The sequence below is a fragment of the Hyperolius riggenbachi genome, chromosome 6 (genome assembly GCF_040937935.1).
Source record: "Hyperolius riggenbachi isolate aHypRig1 chromosome 6, aHypRig1.pri, whole genome shotgun sequence".
NCBI classification, from domain to species: domain Eukaryota; kingdom Metazoa; phylum Chordata; class Amphibia; order Anura; family Hyperoliidae; genus Hyperolius; species Hyperolius riggenbachi.
The window spans coordinates 258098081-258122163 of NC_090651.1; the positions used below are offsets into that span (position 1 = coordinate 258098081).

At 44.9% G+C, this 24083-nt stretch overlaps 1 protein-coding gene across 1 annotated transcript in view; it reads left to right on the forward strand.

The window, feature by feature from the left end:
- The window catches only part of LOC137521455 (tyrosine-protein phosphatase non-receptor type 11-like), a 286220-nt gene extending 263359 nt beyond the window's left edge, over positions 1–22861 (forward strand). Inside the window, exons 13-16 of the mRNA XM_068240739.1 lie at positions 82–233; positions 6280–6377; positions 19701–19822; positions 22536–22861. Coding sequence (XP_068096840.1) covers positions 82–233; positions 6280–6377; positions 19701–19785 — 335 coding nt within the window. The 3' untranslated portion in view covers positions 19786–19822; positions 22536–22861. The remainder of the gene's footprint in view (positions 1–81; positions 234–6279; positions 6378–19700; positions 19823–22535) is intronic.
- Positions 22862–24083: the final 1222 nt, after the last annotated feature.

Sequence of the window (24083 nt, forward strand, 5' to 3'; positions counted from 1 at the left end):
ATAAGGGCAATTTTGTCTTCTATTGTTACTATGTATATTGTGTGTATTAATATTGCAATACTATGAATGTAACTCTTCCAGGTATAGATTGTGATATTGATATCCCAAAGACCATCCAGATGGTGAGGCAGCAGCGCTCAGGCATGGTACAGACAGAAGCACAATATAAATTCATTTACATGGCCGTCCAGAAGTATATAGAGTCCAGGAAGAAATATCTGGAGGAAGAACAGGTGAGAAGACCTCATTCTATCCTGTAAAGCAGCCACACTTTATACAGTGGGATGCAAAAGTTTGGGCAACCTTGTTAATCGTTATGATTTTCCTGTATAACTCGTTGGTTATGATAAAAAATGTCAGTTAAATATATCATATAGGAGACACACAGTGATATTTGAGAAGTGAAATGAAGTTTATTGGATTTACAGAAAGTGTTCAATAATTGCTTAAACAAAACTAGGCAGGTGCATAAATGTGGGCACCACAAAAAAAATTAAATCAATATTTAGTAGATCCTCCCTTTGCAGAAATTACAGCCTTTAAATGCTTCCTGTAGCTTCCAATGAGAGTCTGGATTCTGGTTGAAGGTATTTTGCACCACTCCTCTTTACAAAACCTCTCTAGTTCATTCAGGTTTGATGGCTTCCAAGCATGGGCATCTCTCTTTAACTCACACCACAGATTTTTCATTATATTCAGGTCTGGGGACTGAGATGGCCATTCCAGAACATTGTACTTGTTCCTCTGCATGAATGCCTTAGTGGATTTTGAACAGTGTTTAGGGTCGTTGTCTTGTTGAAAGATCCAGCCCTGGCGCAGCTTCAGCTTTGTCACTGATTCCTGGACATTGGTCTTCAGAATCTGCTGATACTGAGTGGGATCCATGCATCCCTCAACTTTGACAAGATTCCCTGTCCCTTTACTGGCCACACAGCCCCACAGCATGATGGAACCAGTAGGTAGCAGGTGTTTTTCTTGGAATGTTGTGGTGTTTTTCCTCCATGCATAAAGCCCTTTGTTATGCCCAAATAACTAAATTTTTGTTTCATCAGTCTACAGCACCTTATTCCAAAATGAAGCTGGCTTGTCCAAAAGTGCTTTAGCATACCTCAAACGGCTCTGTTTGTTCTGTGGGCGGAGAAAAGGCTTCCTCTGCATCACTCTCACATACAGCATCTCCTTGTATAAAGTGCGCCGAATGGTTGAACGATGCACAGTGACTCCATCTGCAGCAAGATGATGTTGTAGGTCATTAGTGCTGGTCTGTGGGTTGAGTCTGACTGTTCTCACCATTCGTAGCTTCTGTCTATCCGAGATTTCTCTTGGTCTGCCACTTCGAGCCTTAACTTGAAATGATCCCATGGTCTTCCATTTCCTCAATATGTTCCTAACTATGGAAGCAGACAGCTGAAATCTCTGAATCAGCTTTCTGTATCCTTCCCCTAAACCGTGATGGTGAACAATCTTTGTCTTCAGGTCATTTGAGAGTTGTTTTGAGACCCCCATGTTGCTACTCTTCAGAGAAAATTAAGAGGGAAACTTACAGTTGACCCCCTTAAGTACTCTCTCATAATTGGATTCACCTGTGTATGTAGGCTAGGGGTCACTGAGCTTACCAAGCCATTTTGAGTTCCAATAATTGGTTCTAAAGGTTTTGGAATCAATAAAATGACAACAGTGCCCACATTTATGCACCTGCCTAATTTTATTTAGGCAATTATTGCACAATTTCTGTAAATCCAATAAACTTAATTTCACTTCTCAAATATCACCGTGTGTGTCTCCTATATGATATATTTAACTGACGTTTTTTTATCATAACAACCAACGATTTACACAGGAAAATCTTGATGATTAACAAGGTTGCCCAAACTTTTGCATCCCACTGTATCTGCTACAACAATGTCTGCATCTGCCATTTTATGAATAGACTAAATTACCAGTAAACTTGCCTTGTGTCTCCAGCACAGACTTACAAAATGATGTCTGTAAATAAAGCCGCTTTTATAGGAACGTCTTAACTTGAGTGCAAGAAACCACCAGTTATGGAGAAGTATGTTTTTACTAGCTTGTAGATAAGCAGCAAAGCAAGTATTTTAATAAATAAATAAAATAAATACATTTTAAGAACTGTGGTTTGGAGATAAAGTGAACCTGAGGTGAGAGGTATATGGAGACTGCCATATTAATTTTCTTTTAGGCAATACCAGTTGCCTGGCTGTCTCTGCCTCAAATACTTTTAGCCATAGAGCTGCATACTTGTTTGAAAAGGAAATATGGCAGCCTTCATATCACTCTCACCTTGGGTTCACTTTAAGGTGGCAATACAGCATGTGTGTGAGCAGCCATTGTAGATACCCCGTCATATTCAGCTTTATTTTTATAGACCTTCTAGTGGAGCAGAGGAGACCTTTTCACTGTAGTTCCTCTTTACTTGGACCTGGTTTGTATCCCCCCACCTGGGTAATATCAGACCATAATGGCGGTGGTTGAAGGATCGTGAATGAGTGCATTTGTGGATCTCGTGTGCACATGCCTGGAGCAGAGTTTTATTGTTTTATTGTTAATAAATGCAAAGTGTACTGAATTAGCAAAATTAAAATCCTCACAACTGACACATGCACCTGCCGGCAATATCGCCTTCCAAGTGAGGAATGCAAGCGCTTGCCTAGTAATAGATCATTTTTTAATAAAGCCAGGGCAGATTTATAGTATCACTTTATATCTCCAGCACATGGATACCATAGTAAATCAGGTCCAGTAATAGAACACTACACAAAAGCAAATACTTTAGTTGGGAGGGTTACCCCCTCCACACTGTGCAGAGTACGCATCTTCTCTCCAGCCCTATGATATCCATTGAAATGGATGAGTTTTGTGTTGAGCACTTGATATGGAAGGTGAAAAGTCAGTGTATTTGTTGCTGTGCAGGTTTCCTCCAATACTTACCAGTGTAACACTACATTTATTTTCTAAATGATTTGTGAATTCAGACAGATGGTTCAATAGCAGCTATTTATATATAACACTGTATAAACCAGGCCAGCCAAAACTAAATATAGGGAATGACCTAGAAAATGGGGTAAGTCAAAGAAGGTTTCTGGCCTACAACAAATCAGCAAGTACAACCAGAGCATTGTTTACACTCTGCACCTAGACCTTGTTATCCCCTTTTGAACTGGAGCAGTTTTGACCAGGGCTGTGGAGTCGGTACACAAATTCACCAACTCCTCAGGTTAGGATTCCACTGACTCCGACTTGCATATTACAATCTTGTTGATTGAAAGTATGTAACATGAAATGCATCTCTTAACTGCCAACGCTTAGGAATTTTTAAGACAACTGAAGTGAGAGGGATATGGAGGCTGCCATATTTATTCCTTTTTAAACAATACCAGTTACCTGGATATCCGGCGGATCTTCTGCCTCTGATACTTTGTCATAGACTAAAACTAATCCTTGGTAAGAGTACTTGTAGAAGATACAAACAGGAACAAAGATCATCTATCAGGCCCTAAGCAATGTAACTTTGGGTACATGTAAGCGTGATGTGCAGGTACTCTGCAGGGCAATGGGGGATTCTTCCTATATTACACATTCTTCATGCACAATCTGACCATGGATCAGGCCCAGTGCAGTTTCTAGGCTAAAATGCACCCAGGGGAGGGTGTAAAAATTGCCGCTCACTCGCCGCTGGTCTCCTCTCTGCATAGCCGGTATACACACGCTGCTTCCTGTTTAACAGGAAGCAGCTTGTGTATCAGCGTCTATGCAGAGAGGAGACCAGGGGCGAGTGAGCGGCACTTGGAACCTGGGACGGAGGTGAGTAGCTGTATATAACTCTTCCCTGCGCTCTCACTCTGCAGTCCGAGGGGGGAGCATGGAGGGCGGCCCGGGAGAGGAAAGGAGGGAAAGATCAGGCTGCCCTTCCCCGTGGCTGCGGCTCCCCCCTCCATTACAGCGCCCCTCTCTCAATAGTATAACAGAACTATCTAGTGTACAAAATCCCTGGGGTCCTGCCAGTTCAAATGTACCACGGATCTGACTAAACATAAACAAGGACTTGAGACAAACAGAATGAACGCTTGCTAATCCAGTCACTGGCTCAGCGACGGCAAGCGTTCACACACAGACCAACATACAAGGTAACAGGAACAGGACTAGGAAGGATTCACTCCTCCTCCTCAGGAGTCAGCGCAATCCACGCAAGGTAACAGGAGCAGAACTAGGAAGGATTCGCTACTCCTCCGCAGGAGTCAGCACAATCCACATAAGGTAACAGGAACAGGACTAGGAAGGATTCGCTACTCCTCCGCAGGAGTCAGCGCAATCCATGCAAGGCAACATGGAACCAGGAACAAGGGCCCAGAAGTAACAGCTAGACAGGCTAAGACTAATGACGGGCCGCAGTCTAACAGCAGAGGCAGGCTTTTATGCTTGCATCAGCCAATGGATGCAAGCATGCAAATCTCCACACAGCTGAATGGTAATCACTAAATCCTATGCTGGCCTGAATCCCATTTGCTAGCTAAAAGACCATCATAACAAATGCTTGCAGTGCTATGCTAAAACATGCATGCAGGAAATCCAGGGCTATCTGGCTGCAGCTCAGCTGCAGCAAACCATTAATTAGTGGAATAATGACCGTATTCTGAACTGTCCAGAACTGCAGAGCAATTGCAAATAACTGTGACTCACTGCAAATGCACAACCGAATGCAGACTGACAAACCAGAACTGTCCATTTGTGGCTCCACCTGCAATGGACAGAACACGTCACAGGAGGAATCCTAACATACACATTCTTCAGGTACAATCTGAACCAGGTTAATAGACAACACCTCTGTGTTCAATGTGCACAACATTCTCAGTGAATTCCCTGCAGCTCTGTGGGGAGTGCATATGTATATTACTACTGTGTAACAAAGTAAACCTGAGACAGATGACATTAAAGTTTTATACATACCTGGGGCTTCCTCCAGCCCCTTTCAGGCTAAACAGTCCCTCGCTGTCCTCCTCCGCCACCTGAAATTTGCCATGGGTCCAGGTACTTGAGCCAGTCGGGCGTAGTGCGCATGCACACACTCCGCTGCCAGGAGCATACTACATCTGTGCAGCACTATTGCACAGGTGCAGAATGCTTCTGGCTTTGGGAGCAGCACAACCGGGACTCCTAGCAGAAGATCCAGGTGGCGGAGGAGGACAGCGAGGGACTGCTTGGCCTGAAGGGGGCAGGAAGAAGCCCCAGGTATGTATAAAACTTTTCTTTTCATCCGTCTCAGGTACCCTTTAATTTGTAATCATCAAATCAAATTTTAACATATCAAATTATTTGATTTCAAGAGCAAAGGGAGTGCATAAATTTGCATAAACCAGCATCAGCGCATAATTATTTCCATCTACTTGACCATCTCTATTAGTGACACAGCTAGCCATAAGGCTTTATTTTTACAGCATAGATGTTATTTAGTATATATAAGAGATTCCTGTGTACACATCATATATACAGTCACAATCAGATATGTAGAAAAAATATGGAGACTGCTTTATTGAAGCAGCACAAGTAATTTATTTTTTGATTGGTTTATTTCATTTTTGTGGACTAAGCACAGCTATTACTGTATATATAATTTTTTTATGATGACCATTATCTGAGAAATAGAACATTATCATATTTTCTATTTCAATAACAGTTTAAATTCATTAGGAGTCGGTGCATTTTTTTCTCCGACTCCAGGTACCCAAAAATTGCTCCAACTTCACAGCTATGTCCCTATTGCAATAACTTTATTATTTTATTTCATATGCATTTTGTAGGGGGAAAAGTGGGAAAAATACTTATCATAGTTTTCACCCTTTATTTTAAAATAAAAAGTGCTACTGTAGATAAATTGACAAACTATATTTGGCTATTTATCATAAAACTTAAATTGTGTTGTGGCTATAATGTGTGGTGACAATATTAGATTTTTGAAATAAAGATGTATGTGTGTAAAATTAGCTTTCCAGAGATATTTAGTTTATATTTATTTTAGGTTAATTAAAGGCTGCTTTCCACAGCTTTGTTTTGCACTGTAATTATGTTCAGCTTGATTTTTGCATAGTTTAGCCCAATACATTGGCCTAGGCAGAGTGTCAGGCTGCTGTTGCTTTCATTGCACACAGGTGTCTCATGTGAGTTTAGTTTTGTAGAAAAATATCAACTTCTTGTATTGCACATTGATGATGGTAACATGAATTTAGCTACATTTTTGACACCTTTGCTGCTTTTATGTTATAGAGGGTGAAGACAAGTGAACGTGAATACAGTAATATTCAGTATCCACTTGGAGAACTTAAAGTAAAAACGCCATCAGCCGCAACTCCTAGCCTTCCACGGTAAGATCTGACTCTTATCTGTGATACAGTATGTTGTTCAAGCTTAACCTAGCAGCGTGTGCCTTGGTGGCAACTGCATATGATGTCAGAGACCCATGTCCATGTCCACTGTCCACACTCCTAGAAACTCACAACCAGGGATGGTCAGTCAGATGCCAAGAATTCCTAGTTGTTGCAAATTTTATGCAAATATGTGCAGCCTACAAATTTACCATTCAGATACTGCAGCTGCTGCGTTTAACTGGTCCAATTCCAAGCTGTAAAAATACTGTAAATTTAGCATAAACTTTGCATCAACTTGAAATGATTTACATCACTTTGATCATGATGACTTACAACATCCAAACACTCCATATTTATTGTGCATAAGCCCCACATGGCATCACCCATTCACTGTTGCTGTTATTGTCTGGATGGTGTAATGGTTAAGGGCTCTGCCTCTGACACAGGAGACCAGGGTTCGAATCTCGGCTCTGCCTGTTCAGTAAGCCAGCACCTATTCAGTAGGAGACCTTAGGCAAGTTTTCCTAACACTGCTACTGCCTATAGAGCGCGCCCTAGTGGCTGCAGCTCTGGCACTTTGAGTCCGCCAGGAGAAAAGCATGATATACATGTTATTTGTCTTGTCTTGTTATACTTTACCCACCTTACTGCAGCCACTGTACTCGCCCTGTGTTCATACTGCAGCCACTGTACCCGCCCTGTGTTCATACTGCAGCCACTGTACCCGCCCTGTGTTCATACTGCAGCCACTGTACCCGCCCTGTGTTCATACTGCAGCCACTGTACCCGCCCTGTGTTCATACTGCAGCCACTGTACCCGCCCTGTGTTCATACTGCAGCCACTGTACCCGCCCTGTGTTCATACTGCAGCCACTGTACCCGCCCTGTGTTCATACTGCAGCCACTGTACCCGCCCTGTGTTCATACTGCAGCCACTGTACCCGCCCTGTGTTCTTACTGCAGCCACTTTACCCGCCCTGTGTTCTTACTGCAGCCACTGTGCGTGTTTACGCACCTTTCTCTAATTGTCATCCGGGACAACCTGAGATCCGGCTCCGCCCAGGATCTGTGGAAACACACCAACAAGAAGTTTAAAAGCCCCCGCCCACCCTCCATCCTCAGTTCATCTGTGTTTCCGTGACGGAAACACCTAAAGGAAGCAAGCTCCCGTTTGTTATTTTTCTTGTACTCACCAGTCAGTGAGTCTTTCTCCCAGAGGAGGCAGAGGACGGCGGCGAGGCGTACAGGAGGTAACGCTAGCCGCGAACCTCCTCTAAGATACATTTCAGCCAGGTATTTGTTCTCCGTGTGGAGTGTGACCAGAATACCCCCCTTCCTCCGTCAGACGCCGGCCCTGCAAGGCGCATCCGGTCTGACAGCCGATCCAGCCAATCCGAGGAGGCGGAAGTGACGCGGCGAGTCACGCGGCTAGAGGAGGAGGCGGAATTTGGAGAGCCAGGAAGTTGAGACAGCGTGTTCCTGGCGTCTCCACGAGTGCACCGCTAGACAGAGAGGATGTCGCAACCTCAACCGCAGCAGCAGCCGACACAGCGGGAGGCAGATGCGGCGGCCAAATCCTCTTCACAGGTGCAGCCATCCGGGTCTGGGGTGGTAAGTCCTCCAGTGGAGGATGTGTTTTTTACTTATCACCTCAATATGGCATATCTCAGTAAATGTCTTGTCATGTGTTTTTTTCCAGGCAACAACTGAGCCCAAAGTTACTGCACCACCTAAATATAAAAGATGTGGTTTATGTAACACAAAAATTGCCCTAGAGACCCCTAGGAATCAGGGCCGGTCCTGGACTTTCTGCTGCCTGAGGCAAACTTGTGAGCATGCGCCCCCCCCCCCCCCCCCCCCCCCATTTGGAATGAGCACACAGCACAATTTTCACCCTTAGTATAGGTAGTTAGGAGGTAGTTAGGGTAGCCAGGTATAGGTGCCCCCTGTATAGGGTAGCCAGGTATAGTGTCAAGTAGGTGCTAGTCTGGGGGTCCTGGAGTGATATTTAAATAGTGGCTGACTAGGTGGAGGGTGGCTGTCCTGGAGCAGGGCCAGGGATGGCGGCCTGGCTGCCATGGGGGCTGGTGGATCTGAGTCGTTGGTGGCAGAGCTGACAGTGGTCGCCCAAATGTTAGTGCGGCTGAGAGTGGTCGGAGCTGGTTGTGGCCATGATGTCCTGCGACAGAGAGAGGGGGAGAGAGAGAGACAGAGAGAAGGGGTAAGAGAGGGAGAGACAGAGATGAAGACAGAGGGAGAGAGAGGGGGGAGAGATACAGAGATGAAGAGAGAGGGGGCAGAGATAGAGACAGAGATACAAAGAGAGGGAGGGAGAGACAGAGGGGGGTAGAGACAAAGGGGGGAGAGAGAGAGAGAGATACAGAGAGAGAGAGAGGGGGGGGGTAGAGACAGAGGGGGGAGAGAGAGAGAGACAGAGGGGGGAGAGAGAGAGAGAGACAGAGGGGGGAGAGAGAGAGAGACAGAGGGGGGAGAGAGAGAGAGACAGAGGGGGGAGAGAGAGAGAGACAGAGGGGAGAGAGAGAGAGAGAGACAGAGGGGAGAGAGAGAGAGAGAGACAGAGGGGAGAGAGAGAGAGAGAGAGAGACAGAGGGGGGAGAGAGAGAGAGAGAGACAGAGGGGGGAGAGAGAGAGAGAGAGACAGAGGGGGGAGAGAGAGAGACAGAGGGGGGAGAGAGAGAGAGAGAGACAGAGGGGAGAGAGAGAGAGAGACAGAGGGGAGAGAGAGAGAGAGACAGAGGGGAGAGAGAGAGAGAGACAGAGGGGAGAGAGAGAGAGAGACAGAGGGGAGAGAGAGAGAGACAGAGGGGAGAGAGAGAGAGACAGAGGGGGGAGAGAGAGAGAGACAGAGGGGGGAGAGAGAGAGAGACAGAGGGGGGAGAGAGAGAGAGACAGAGGGGGGAGAGAGAGAGACAGAGGGGAGAGAGAGAGAGACAGAGGGGAGAGAGAGACAGAGGGGGGAGAGACAGAGGGGGGAGAGACAGAGGGGGGAGAGACAGAGGGGGGAGAGACAGAGGGGGGAGAGAGAGAGACAGGGGGGAGAGACAGAGGGGGGAGAGAGAGAGACAGAGGGGAGAGAGAGAGAGACAGAGGGGGGAGAGAGAGAGACAGAGTGGGGAGAGAGAGAGAGACAGAGTGGGGAGAGAGAGAGAGAGAGAGACAGAGGGGAGAGAGAGAGAGAGACAGAGGGGAGAGAGAGAGAGAGACAGAGGGGAGAGAGAGAGAGAGACAGAGGGGAGAGAGAGAGAGAGACAGAGGGGAGAGAGAGAGAGACAGAGGGGAGAGAGAGAGAGACAGAAGGGGAGAGAGAGAGAGAGAGACAGAAGGGGAGAGAGAGAGAGAGAGAGAGAGACAGAAGGGGAGAGAGAGAGAGACAGAAGGGGAGAGAGAGAGAGAGAGACAGAAGGGGAGAGAGAGCGAGAGAGACAGAAGGGGAGAGAGAGCGAGAGAGACAGAAGGGGAGAGAGAGAGAGAGACAGAAGGGGAGAGAGAGAGACAGAGGGGGGGGGAGAGAGAGACAGAGGGGGAGAGAGAGAGAGAGACAGAGGGGGAGAGAGAGAGAGAGACAGAGGGGGGGAGAGAGAGAGAGAGAGACAGAGGGGGAGAGAGAGAGACAGAGGGGGAGAGAGAGAGAGAGACAGAGGGGGAGAGAGAGAGAGACAGAGGGGAGAGAGAGAGACAGAGGGGAGAGAGAGAGACGGGAGAGAGAGAGAGACGGGAGAGAGAGAGAGAGAGAGAGAGAGAGACAGAGGAGAGAGAGAGAGAGAGAGACAGAGGGGGGAGAGAGAGAGAGACAGAGGGGGGAGAGAGAGAGAGGGAGAGAGAGAGAGGGAGAGAGAGAGAGAGAGCAACAGAGGGGGGGGGAGAGAGAGAGAGAGACAGAGGGGAGAGAGAGAGAGAGAGAGAGAGAGAGAGAGAGAGAGAGAGACACAGAGGGGGGAGAGAGAGAGAGACAGAGGGGAGAGAGAGAGAGAGAGAGACAGAGGGGAGAGAGAGAGAGACAGAGGGGAGAGAGAGAGAGAGAGAGAGAGAGAGACAGAGGGGAGAGAGAGAGAGAGACAGAGGGGAGAGAGAGAGACAGAGGGGAGAGAGAGAGACAGAGGGGAGAGAGAGAGAGAGACAGAGGGGAGAGAGAGAGAGAGACAGAGGGGAGAGAGAGAGAGAGACAGAGGGGAGAGAGAGAGAGAGACAGAGGGGAGAGAGAGAGAGAGAGAGACAGAGAGAGAGAGACAGAGAGAGAGACAGAGACAGAGGATAGAGAGAGACAGAAAGGGGGGGGGGGGATAGAGAGAGACAGAAAGGGGGGGGGGGATAGAGAGAGACAGAAAGGGGGAAAGAGAGCTGGGGATAGAGAGAAAGAACAACTAAGGGAGAAAATGCACACACACTCTCATGCACACACACACACAGGGCAAACACATACACTAAGGCAGACACAGTGAAAGAACAACGAAGGGAGACATCACAAATCACATCACATCACACACACACCTCCTCCCCCGACACTTGCCCGGACTCTGCAGTCTGCTGGCTTATCTGCATCCTTTGATCTTCCGAGATGGCTTCCTGCTGGCTCTGGCCTCATTCCCTCCTTGTCCCACGCAGCTCACTTCTCATTCACTTCTCTCCCATCAGCCCCGCGCTCCATTCAAACACTGCTGGGGGCGGAGCTACAGCAGCTCAAACAGTTACGAGGCTCCAGCAGCAGCAAGAAGACAGCAAAGTTAGTCAGCGGTGGTGATGGCAGGCAAGGGGCAGCGAGCAACCATCTCGCTCTGGCGAGCGGGGGCAGCAGCAGTGCTCTTCAAGACGGGCGGCAGGCAGCGTGACTCCAGTCACTTCCGGATTCTGCCTCCGCCCGCACCCGGCGCACACCATTATGGTGATGGCATCTTAGCCATGCAAGGACTCCCTCAGAGGCCGCATCTAGGGTGGTGGGCTGGCGTGCACAGCCTAGAGGGTCCCAGGGGTCCAGTCCAGGCAGTAAAACGGGAGGCGGCAAATGTCAGGCGCACTCACTTCCTCTTTCTGCCTGGTGCCGCCCCCCTACATCTGCCGCCTGAGGAACCTGCCTCACTCCGCCTTATGGGCGGGCCGGCCCTGCTAGGAATATATGTCAGGCCTGCACTGACGCTATTGTGGTTTCAGAGACTTCTAATATTTTGAAGGGAGTAACGGAATCAGTAAATAAAAACATGCAAGAAACTTTGGATAAATTTAAAGAAAGTTTTGTGCCACCTGCTGTGGATCCTCTTCCAGGTCCTTCCAATATTGCTCCCTCCCAACCTTCCATTATTTCCGACATTTTAGGGGTTGAGGAGGAAGAGGAAGAAAGAGAGGAGGAGGAGGGGGAGGATTTATCAGAGAATATGTCACAGGAGGAAGGAGAGCAGCCCAGATCAGAGGGAGAGGAAACAGTTAAAACTCCCAGATTTTTATTTTCTCCTGATGAGTCTTCTGAATTGCTTAAAGCTGTGTATGTTACAAAGCAAATTAAGGAGGCAGTTCCTGAACTTACCCCTCAGGATCAGGTTTATTCAGGCCTAGGTCAGGCCACGGGCAGGGTATTTCCTATCCATAAAACTCTGCAGGAAATCATTACATCCCAGTGGCAAAATCCAGAGAGGCCCTTGTTTATCCCAAAATCGGCAAAAAAGAAGTTCCCCTTTTCTCAGTCAGAGATTGATAGATGGACTAAATGTCCTAAATTAGATGCGTCCCTATCCAAATATTCCAAGGATTCGGACTTATCCTTTGAGGATGCTGGAGTCCTTAAAGATGTGATGGATAAGAAAGTAGATTCACTTCTCAGGAAAGCATGGGAATCGGCTGCGTTTGGCTTCATCCCAGGTATTTCGGCCACCTGCATTTCCCGTAATCTTAGAATATGGATGGACAATTTGATCAAATTTCTAAAGGAGTTCCACTGAAAAATTATGCAGCCTCTCTTCCAGTAGTTCTTAAGGCGGTAGCTTTTTTAGCCGACGCAGTTACAGAACTTATTCGTGTGTCGGCCCGTACAACAGCACTTATTAATTCGGCTAGGAGAGCAGTGTGGGTGAAAACCTGGGAAGGGGACCAGACATCCAAAAACAAATTATGTGCCATTCCTTTCGAAGGTAATCTTCTTTTTGGCACAGGTTTAGAGGAGGTGCTTTCCCGGTCAGCCGAAAAGGGGAAACAATTCCCAAATAAAAAGAAAAGCTTTAAGGGTAAAAGGCCTTTTGTCCCTAAAAGACAGGAGTCAGAGCTAACCAAAAACAGGAATGTGCAGAGGAAATGGTCCTTTCCGAAGGGGAGAGGTAGAGGGGGATTCACTCTCGGGAAGACTGATCCCCCCCCAAACCAGGTAAATAACGTTCTTCCAGTAGGGGGGCAGACTTCTTTATTTTCGGTTAGAATGGGAGAAATTGAATCCCAATCCATTTGTTTTACAGATTATAAAGCAGGGTTACCGCCTGCAGTTTTCCGTCAAGCCCCCTCAGAGGAGATTTGTGAATCCAATTCCGAAAGATCTGGCAAAAGCCAGGAGGCTGGAATTGGAAATTCAGAAACTTCTGGAGAAAAAAGTAATTATTCATGTTCCCCAGGAAGAAGTATTCCAGGGATACTACTCCCACGTATTTCTGGTAAAGAAAGCCAACGGGGAGTTCAGGTTTATTTTAAACCTAAAGTCTCTCAATCCGTTTCTGACGTACAAGAAATTCAGGATGGAGAGTATATATTCAGTAAGGTCCCTGTTGCAAGGCAAATAATTTTTTGTCTCAATAGACCTTCAAGATGCCTACCTGCACATTCCGATTTTTGCGGCACATCAGAAATTTTTGAGATTCGCAATCAGAGCTCCCTCCCACATTCGTCACTTTCAATTTCAGGCTCTGCCTTTTGGAATAGCATCAGCTCCGCGAGTATTCACCAAGGTGCTAGCAGAGGTGATGAAGGGATTAAGGCTTCAGGGAATCGCGATTGTCCCATACCTGGATGATCTTTTGATTTTTGCAGAGACAGAGGATCTAGTCAGAACCCACAGGGATATTGTAATCCACACTCTGGGTCAGGTGGGCTGGATTGTGAATTACGCCAAGTCGTCTCTAAATCCGACCCAGGAAATTACTTTTCTAGGTTACAGAATAAATTCTTTAGAAAAGAAGATCTTCCTGCCGACAGAGAAAATTGTAAAGTTACAGTCAGAGATAAACAATTTGATCAGCCAGGAGACCTCGTCTCTCAGGCAGATTATGAGAGTATTGGGTCTATTTTCAGCGGCAATCCCGGCAGTCACTTGGGCCCAATCACACGGGAGAGAGCTTCAGTCTCTCCTTCTTTCAAATTGGGACAGATCCAAGGAGTCCTTGGATCTACGAATTCCGATCCCAAACTCAGTCAAATTCGACTTAGGATGGTGGTTGAGCCAACAGAACTTCGAGAGCGGGAGATTCTGGAGGCAAAACGATCCAGTAAAGATTTTTACGGACGCAAGTTCTTGGGGCTGAGGAGCAACAGCATTGGGCAATCATGCCCAAGGAAGTTGGTCCCAGTCTATCAGCAGGAAGTCATCCAACTTCAGAGAGCTTCTGGCAGTTCAGAGAGCTCTTCTATTTTTTCAGTCCCTAATAGAAAAGAATCATGTTCAGATCTTTTCGGACAATATCACGACGGTGGCGTATCTCTTAAAGCAGGGGGGTACGAGATCAAGCGAACTCATATCTCTCTGCGCGGAGATTTTCGTATGGATAGAACCTCGGGTTCTATCGCTGTCGGCGGTCCACATAAGGGGGATCCTCAATGTGGAAGCGGACTTTTTGAGTTGCCAGGAGGTGGATCAATCAAAATGGGAACTTCATCCAGAAGTTTTTCAACTGATAACGGAAAGATTCGGGATCCCGGATATAGATCTTTTCGCATCCCCAAAGAACGCAAAAGTAGCGAATTTCTTCTCGCTCCACAGATGCCAGAAGTCTCTGGGGTTGGATGCACTCAGTCTCCCATCAGTGTTGCCAACTCATCCCTTTAATTACTGACACATATGATTTATACAGGTTTTGTGGCTAGGTAGATGTAGTTAAGGCACTGATTATGTGCAAGTAGCCCCAGAACCTGTATAACTTAGATGTGTCAGTAATTAAAGGGATGAGTTGGCAACACTGTCTCCCATGGAGGTTCAAGCTTTGCTATGCTTTCCCTCCAACTCTGCTTCTTCCTCGGGTACTAGGAAAACTTCAAAAGGAGAAAGTGAAATTAATTCTAATAGCTCCCCAATGGCCAAAAAGACCATGGTATGCAACAATGTTGAAGATGTCAGTGGAACCTCAATTTCCTCTGCCATTTCGTCCAGATCTTTTGATTCAGGGGCCGCTCTCGCACCCCAAGCCACAATTATTCAATCTGGCAGCCTGGATCCTGAAAGGGTAATCCTTAGGCAAAAAGGTCTTTCAGAGAAAGTGATCGAGACACTGATGAAATGCAGAAAGCCGATAACGCAGAAGATTTACCGTAAAATTTGGAAAGTTTATTTATCATGGTGTGATGCTCATAACAAGAACCATACGCTATCGAGCTCAGTTCTGGATTTTCTCCAGGACGGTTTTGACATGAAGCTAGCGCCAAGTACTCTCAAGGTGCAGTGTTAAGCTCTATCCATTCTGCTAGACAGGCATTTAGCTCAGGAAGAATTGTTCAGAAATTTCTTTAAAGCTTAATGCTGAATACACACGTTGAGATTTCCCGTTCGATTCCCGGGATCGAACGGATCGAATCGATTATTTCCAACATGCTCGATTCGGATTTCGATCGTTTCTGCCGTCGATTTGCATGTTAAGTATGCCAAATCGACGGCAGAAACGATCGAAATCCGAATCGAGCATGTTGGAAATAATCGATTCGATCCGTTCGATCCCGGGAATCGAACGGGAAATCTCAACGTGTGTATTCAGCATTACAGAGATCAACTCCGGTGAAGCAAAAGATTTTTCCACAATGGGATTTATCTCTAGTCCTAAATAGTCTTTTGAAAAGCCCCTTTGAGCCCATCGAGGATATTGATATTAAGTTTTTGACGCTTAAAATAACTTTTCTCATTGCAATCACATCGGCTAGGCGCTTAGGTGACTTACAAGCTCTTTCCATTAAAGATCCTTTCCTAATTATCTGTCCTGACAGTATTAGACTCAAATTAGACCCGGCCTATCTGCCAAAAATGTCTTCAGAGTTCCATAGGTCTCAAGAAATTGTCCTTCCCTCTTTTTGTGCTAAGTCTGCGGGGTCCAGAGAAGAGGGGTTCTATTGTTTAGACGTCAGATGTTCCTTACTAACCTATCTTGCCAGATCAAGAGAATTTAGGAAGTCTAGCAACCTGTTGGTTTTATTTTCAGGGAAGAATAGGGGCCAGCAAGCATCCAGACAAACCATCGCAAGATGGACTAGACAGATGATAGCTTTGGCATATGAGGGTAGTGATTGTCCCTTACCACCTAACATTAAAGCCCACTCAACCCGATCTTTATCCACATCATGGGCAGAAAGGGCTGGAGCTACCATTCAACAGATTTGTCAAGCGGCAACTTGGTCGAGTGCATCTACTTTCATCAAACACTACAGAGTGGATGTGTTATCTCAGCAGGATCAGTCGTTTGGCAGAAAGGTGCTCCAGGCAGTGGTCCCTCCCTAGGTGAGATGTTTTGTCTTGTTAAGACTTCTTGCCTATCTCTCAGGTTGTCCCGGATGACAATTAGAGAGAGACTCCTATTAGACCTACCGGTAATGGAGTTTCTGATTGTCATCCGGGACAAACATCTATAACCCTTCCCTTCTCCTGTCTCGCACCTTTCTCTGTTAATTTCAGGAGCACAGGGTATTATCTTAAAGGAGAACTGTAGTGAGAGGGATATGGAGGCTGCCATATTTATTTCCTTTTAAGCAATACCAGTTGCCTGGCAACCCTGATGGTCTATTTGCCTAAAGAAGTGTCTGAATCACACAAGAAACAAGCATGCAGCTAATCTTGTCATATCTGTCTAAATTTGTCAGAAACACCTGATCTGCTGCATGCTTGTTCAGGGCCTATGGCTGAAAGTATTAGAGGCAGAGGATTAGCTGAATAGCCAGGCAACTGGTATTGCTTAAAAGGAAATAAATATGGCAGCCTTCATATACCTCTCACTACAGTTCTCCTTTAATAGTCACTTTTAGGTGTCTAGGTTTTTTTCCTTCATCTTGGTGTTTCTAGTCTGTTTACTTTCAGACACACTGAGGATGGAGGGTGGGCGGGGGCTTTTAAACTTCTTGTTGGTGTGTTTCCACAGATCCTGGGCGGAGCCGGATCTCAGGTTGTCCCAGATGACAATCAGAAACTCCATTACCGGTAGGTCTAATAGGAGTCTTTAAGGTTGTCCAATGCAGTGTTGTTCAACTTCCTGGGCAAGCAGATTTTTTTGGTTGGAGGAGATGGATCATCAGTGTCCTGACTTTAGGGGCGGAGCCAAGCACAAACTAGATATGGGCTGGCCAGATCAGGGAGACTGACACAAATTGCCCGGGCAAGCGAGTGCAGCCCGTGGGCCACCAGTTGGACAGCACTGGCATTATGCAAAGAAAAAAACATAAACACATGATGGTGTATGAATGACCACACACATTCTGTGCCTCTCCACCTGTCCTGCTCCCCATACATGGACTCTCCCAGCAGTCTTTGCCAATCCACCTATCCTGCAACCTCTGGAGTGTCTCTGCCCTACCCTTTTCTATTCACTTTTGTGGAGCTAGAAACTCACCTAATGTCAAATGTAAGCCTCATCCCAACTCATACTCATTCTAAAATTACCCTTTCCCAGTGCCAGCTAACTCCTTACCAGACATCTCGACTCCAACTACACCCAACTATTGAATGTAGAAGATGCTATCACCTTGGCACACTATGCACTTTTGTCTTATCTATTATTCCGTTGATTGTGTGCTTTTCAAAGTTCTTATCTGATCAGGACAACAACTATATTTTTTAACAGCACCAGTTGAGAGTTTATTTTGCAGCTATACAAGTGCATTACATAGGCAAGCATTTCTATTACCTTTCCATAAACATACTACAGTTCAATATACTGGTACATATCAGTCCTCACACTACTGTTCCTACTCACTAACTTTGCTTACTAAAAATACACATATACTACACACCATACATAGTAAATCTTTATGAATTCATCCATAACAAACCATGCGCTCACGTGCACCGCGTCTTATCCACGCCATACCTCCTATCCACGCCATACCTCCTGATGGCATTTACTATCTACTCTAAAATATCACACACAGGCGTTCACCTTGATTTTCTTTTAGATTTATATACCTTTATCTACTATTCCTCTACCTGTCCTTGCCCAGCTGACACTGATTTGCTAGTTATTTTATACATTTGTATAGGACTGGTTCTAGGCCTGGTTTGATCATCCTTGTGGTGGATTGATGGTTGTCTGTTACTGCCCGTGGCCATGGTTTCCCTGGTTCCAGCCAGTTATAAGTAGAGCAGCTTTTTCCTTGGCAAAGATCTATTCTAATAATCGATGAATACTATGGTGCAGCAACTGCTTCTGGGCTTGTGAAGTCTGGGGACTTGGCCATAACTGCTAATCCCATTTATTTGCCCGCGGTGTGCTAACAGCATTTATTGTACAGAACAAAGGAGAATGAAATGAACCCCTTCTTTTCCTATCATTTTTCCTGCCTCATTATCTGCTTTCAAAGCTGCCAGTGGGTTAATAAAGACTGAAAGTGAAATGTGACCTATTTTTTTTTACAATCCTTGCCTGTGGTGCAGAACAGGAGAGTCAAAGGTTTATGTGTGAGATATATGTGGGCTTTGATCCAATGCTTGCGTCAGATCCCTGTAGATGTAAGCGTGTGTGTTTTTATGTACATATATAAGAGGCTAACAGCTGTGCATGACCTCAATGTACGTTGTGGAATAAAAAGAACATTGTTCACTGTAAGCGCTTCTGAGCTGCAGGTCGTATGCTGCAATTCACACACCGTCCCAATTCATTAAGGCCACTAAAGTAAGGAATCCTGACGTGCTTTAGTGCTGCCGATTACGTTACAGTTTATTTTAAATAACTTATATTTGCAGGAGCCATATTCGCTAAACACAATCTAATTAGAGTAAATGAACAATTCCGCGTACTGTCACTTGCACAAAAAACTGAAGCCCTTGGCACATGCAGCAAGATTTCGATTTTCTAAAAAGTAAGATGCTGCTGTGGGAACACTCTCAAAGGGTGACTCTGCACTAGCACTTTGCCAGTCGCCACTGATCAGCAAGAACACCACTTAAATCAGTCCTTAAAGCTGCAGGGACAGCCATACTATCCCAGGAAAAAAAACACACATATATAAGTAGATAAATACTTGTTCTACTTACATAACACATGTATTGTACTGGCCACATTTTTTGGTTTCAGTGAATTTTGTGTAGTAAATAAAATAATTCTGTTCCTGGCATTTTCCATCTTGGTTTCCTCGGATTGAAGCCAATCCTGATGTAATTTCCCTCCTTACTTTTTTTTTTGCTTCTTCTAGAAACTGCACTGTCATATCTAGCTTGCTTTATAAACACATAAGAGCACAGGCATACATCGTATTTCAGCAAATAGAGCCAGGCTGACTGAGATAGTTATAACCACAGAAACCTTTCTGAATATATTGGAGTGCTTGCAATGCAGAGTAAGGTTTCAGGCTGCATAATGAACACCGTGCAGTGGGTAAATGAAATTTGATTTTTGTGGCTGACCATTCCTCTTTAGTGTTCTTCCTTGTGACTACCTTGAACAGTCAGTAGGGGGCATACTACAGCTTTGTGCAGGGAATCTTTTTGAGGTTCAATGATAGACGTTTTTCTGGATTTCTATGAAGTGTCGATTCCAATGGAAGGGGATGATGGCTGATGGTCTGAGAATGTAGATTTTTAGAGTACTTATTGGGTAATTTAGTTGCTGGAATGGGGCAGTACAAACCATTTTTCCTGATATGTGTATAAAAAGTACTCCATTTATGTGAAGCAGCTGTAATGGAAACAAGGGCCACGGACATTACAAACAGTGGCAGTGTTCCATTAAGTTGTTGGAGACAATAGAGGTGCAGCTAGCAGGTAGCCTCATTGGTAGAAACACTACCCAGGACAGCATATTGCAAGGCAATATGCTGCCCAATGTGACTACTAATGCTATTTAAAATTGAGTTAATGTTAAACATTTGGGAAACCTGTTTTATTTTATATATATATTTGTCTGATTTTCTTCTTTGCTTTGTTGGCAGGGTCAGCGATGATTCCTCCTGTGTGTATGAGAATCTGAACATTAGAAGCACACCTGTGTCTAGCACTAGCAACGCTGGCAGATAAAACTCACCATTTCTTCAATTGCACAATTCCTGAAAGAGTAAGCTGCTTCCAGTGACTGTACCTTTCCTAGCATAAAGCTTTCTGCACAGTCAGATATAGGTAGTATAGCATGTTTGCTAGATAGCTATGCATTTACATGCCAGTCATGGGCAGATATTAAAGGGACTCCGAGCAGTGCAGAAACTATGGAAAGATGCATATCATTTTAAAGCTCTCTTTCTCCTCTTTCCAATGATATATAAACCGCCACCCTACGTCTTTTAGTTTTTGCTATTTTCGCGATTGAAATTGCCGCGGCCGCGATTTCGATCGCGAAAATAGAGAAAACTAAAAGGCGTAGGGCAACGATTTAGGTGTCGTCAGAAAGAGGAGAAAGAGAGCTTTAAAATGATATCCATCAAGCCATAGTTATATTGTATTACACAGGACGACACTTTCCCAGTGTCAGCAGCTCCATTCTGCTGAATGCAGCTGCTGACTTTAGGAAAAAGTCGCCCTGTGTAATACAATGTAACTATGGAAAGATGGATATCATTTTAAAGCTCTCTTTCTCCTCTTTCTGACGACACCTAAATCGTTGCCCTACGCCTTTTAGTTTTCTCTATTTTCGCGATCGAATTCGCGGCTGCGGCAATTTCAATCGCGAAAATAGCGAAAACTAAAAGGCGTAGGGTGGCGGTTTATATATCATTGGAAAGAGAGCTTTAAAATGATGTGCATCTTTCCATAGTTTCTGCACTGCTCGGAGTCCCTTTAAACGGGAAAAAAAATGCAAATGCTTATCTACAAAAACGTCCACATTGATAACTGACTTCTGGTCTTCAAATCCACACTCTGGAGGTGTCCCTGGCTTGTTTGAATCTACTTTGGAGTTCAGTGTAGAAAAGCAGTGGTGTATCTAGAAAACCATGTCGTTGGCAAACCTTATAACTGTGCCCCAAGTGGGCAGCTGAGGGGGAGGGGGGGGGGGTGAAGGATGCACCGTCCATACAAAGTATAGTCTACACGTCAACTTAGACACACCCATTTCAAGTTAAGCATCGTTAGTAAAAAATTAAGTATGGCATTGGCAATAGGTAAGCTTATACGTGTCCCCTGTATAACAAGTAAAGGATACATGAGACAAAAAAAAACACTGCATCTTTACTTACCTGGGAACTCCTCCAGCCCCTAGAAAAGTGTCCCTCACCGCAGTTCCAATGTCACCCAGTCTTCTGGTATCCTCTACGTAACGGCCATCATCCTGGGAGCGTTCTGTGCAGGTGCAACAGCACTGTGCCTGCGCTACGTAGGGGACCACCCAGATCCTCATACACACCTTGTTTAACAGACATTCATCTGCAGATCAGATCCACCAGGATGGATTTTCAGATCTGCAGATGATTTTCAGATATGCAGATGAATGTCTGTTAAACAAGGTGTGCATGAGGATCTGCAAATATCATAGACTATGAATGCCATTTGCAGGAACAGATCTTCTGCATGTGTGCAGCATCTTTGTGCACATCATCTTGCAAAGATTTCTATCTGATGGGGAGTTCAACTCAGTAGAATAGACTGTGTAGACTAGAGTATGGCTTTCATACTACATGGGAAGGGGTAAAATTGGTCTGTGATCTTTAATTAATCTTTCAAGTGTGTACACACCATTAAGGTGGCTGTATTACACACAATCTATGTGCAATCTCACTGCTGAGATTTAGGCTCTGGTTCACATGCACAATTGCTATCACCTGCATGGATTAGGACTCAATCCCTCAGGCGACTGTACAGAGCTTGGCGCCACCTAGGCACTCTGCTCTCCTGTAGGTTAACAACTTGCTCTGTTGTGGAGAGAAGCGGTTATGGTGCAGCACAAGAGTGGCTTGGAGGGGGAGGGGTAAGGTGGAGAACCATGCACCCGGCCAAGATGATTTGGCACTCTGGATCTTTCAGCAATGCATCACATGCTAGATTCTTTGCAAACTAGCATATTAAACCCTCTGCACCCTAAAACACAATCACAGCAAGCAGGAACTCGAGACGTATCCTATACAATAAAATCCCTGTCGCTGCGTCCAGCTGTCCCTGTTTTTTTGCTACTGCGCATGTGCACAGTAATGGACAGCTGGACAGGACCAGGGAGCGAGGTGGGTGGGTGCGCACTGGCGGCGGAAAAAACCTAGAGCCCGTTTTTAAACTGGCTTGGGTCTACTAGTTAAATATAATTATGTTGCAAAAATATAAAGTCTTTGCTTTCAAAATGGACTGCAGAGATTTTGTACTAGTGCAATTCATCAGTGTTTAGGTTCGCTTCACAGAATTAGTCCCCTCCACCAGTCAGCAAGCAAGTGAATACTTCATGCTGTTAAAGCAAATCTGAAGTGAAAATAAACGTATGAGATAATACAATGCACATGTAGTACAGATTAAAAAAATGGACCATTAGTAGCAAAGAAAAGTCTAATGTTGTTTTCCAGTACAGGACGTGTATTATTTGGCGTTTCCATTTATTGGTCATCTCAAAAGACTGAGCAAGCAAACGTTTAAATATTTTAACCATTTTTTTCTCCAGGCTTTCATTCAATATACAGTATTGAAGGCTGAAGAAGAAATCGATTATAAGCTTGCTTGTTTAAACATTTTGAGTAAAAATAGATTGATTCTCTGGTTAACCCAATGTTGTGTATAAACGTTTTAGACTTGTAACTATCCTCTGTGGACAATGTAGAGCAAACAGCTGAAACTTTGTTGGGTCAATGTTTTTCCAGGATAGCACCTTTTGATGACGTTTCCATGGCCAAGGCTGCCTGGAGTTGCCCTGGGTACTGCAACTTGCCCCTGCCCAGCCCCGAGCCGCTCCAGGGGGAGGTCCACAAGCACGAGAGAGCTGTGAGCTGGATGATGCCTTTGTAAGGAAGAACACACTTACCGTAACTTATTACAACAGAACAATCTTTATTTGCCTCAGTGTTTGGCCTAGTATTTATTTAAGTGCCTCAGAAAAAGCCACTGAGTTTTAGATCCTTTTATTTGTTACATTATTTTTTGTTTTACTTGGTTTTGTAAAAATGTGTAATAAAATTGATCTGTTAAATGCGTTTGTCTCAGTTCTGATTCAAGTTTTAGAAGTCATTTTAGTAGATTTTTTTTTTTTTTTTTTTTTTTTAAAGCCGAGTTAAATCTTTTCAGGAATTTTATTCCATTAATTTGGATTTACTGTAAATAATATCTAAGTATTTGCAGGTTATCTAAAACTAAGACTTGTGGCGCATCACTTAAAGTGGACCTGAACTCCTGCACAGGACACAAGGAAAACCCCATTTATCTGCATTGATTGTATTGAGAGAAGAGCCTGTCTAATGCTAGGTACACACTGAGATTTTCTGTCAAATCGATTTTTTTCCATCATGTCCAATCTCATTTCTAATCGATCTCCGATCATTTTCCCATCGATTTTCAATTGTTTTCCGTTCACTCCTATCAGAAATCGATTAGAAAACGGAAATCAGATCGGACATGTTGGAAATAATCGATCTGACAGAAAATCTCATAGTGTGTACCAAGCATAATTCCCTCTCAGCTGCAAGTCATTACAATTTGATCTCTCAGCTGTGTTAGCACAGAAATCTCAACAGCCTCATCTAATTTGTGGACACAGGATGTTAACCTTTTGTCTGCTTCCATGAAAACAGGAAGTAGACACTGCAGATTTATTGCAGGAGCTCTGTGGGCTGCACATAATGTTTTTTTCTGTAAAAGTTGTTGTTCTGTTGCTTATTATCTAAGGCGTCATTTCCATGTCTACATTGTGATGCACAGCACTGCTTTGCCCCCTGATTTTCCTAGATGCAATTGCTATCCCATTAATTTATAATGTATGCAAACAGATAAGTATGTTTCTTCCAGGGTTTAGGGCTCTTTCACACTAGAGGCTGCGGTAGAAAAGGCTGAAACTGCCTTTTGCTTAGGGCTCTTTCACGCTACAGGCAGCGGTAAAAGGCTAAAACGTTGCGTTTTGGCTGCTGACGTTTTTAAGGCGTTTAACGCCAATACATTAGTATCAATTGTAATGAGAAACGCCGCGGTCAGCCCTAAAAAAGCTCCTGGGAGCGTTGAAACGCAACGCTCCAAAACGCAGCGTTAGATGTGAAAGGTAAAATGAAAGTCTATGGACTTTCATTTTACCTAGGAAACCGCCAACTTCGGCCGTGGCGTTAAAACGCCGAAAAAGCCCTCTGGTGTGAAAGGGCCCTTAACGCCAATACATAGCGTTTTCAAAGCGCTTTCAAAGCGTTTTACAGCTCATATGAAAACGT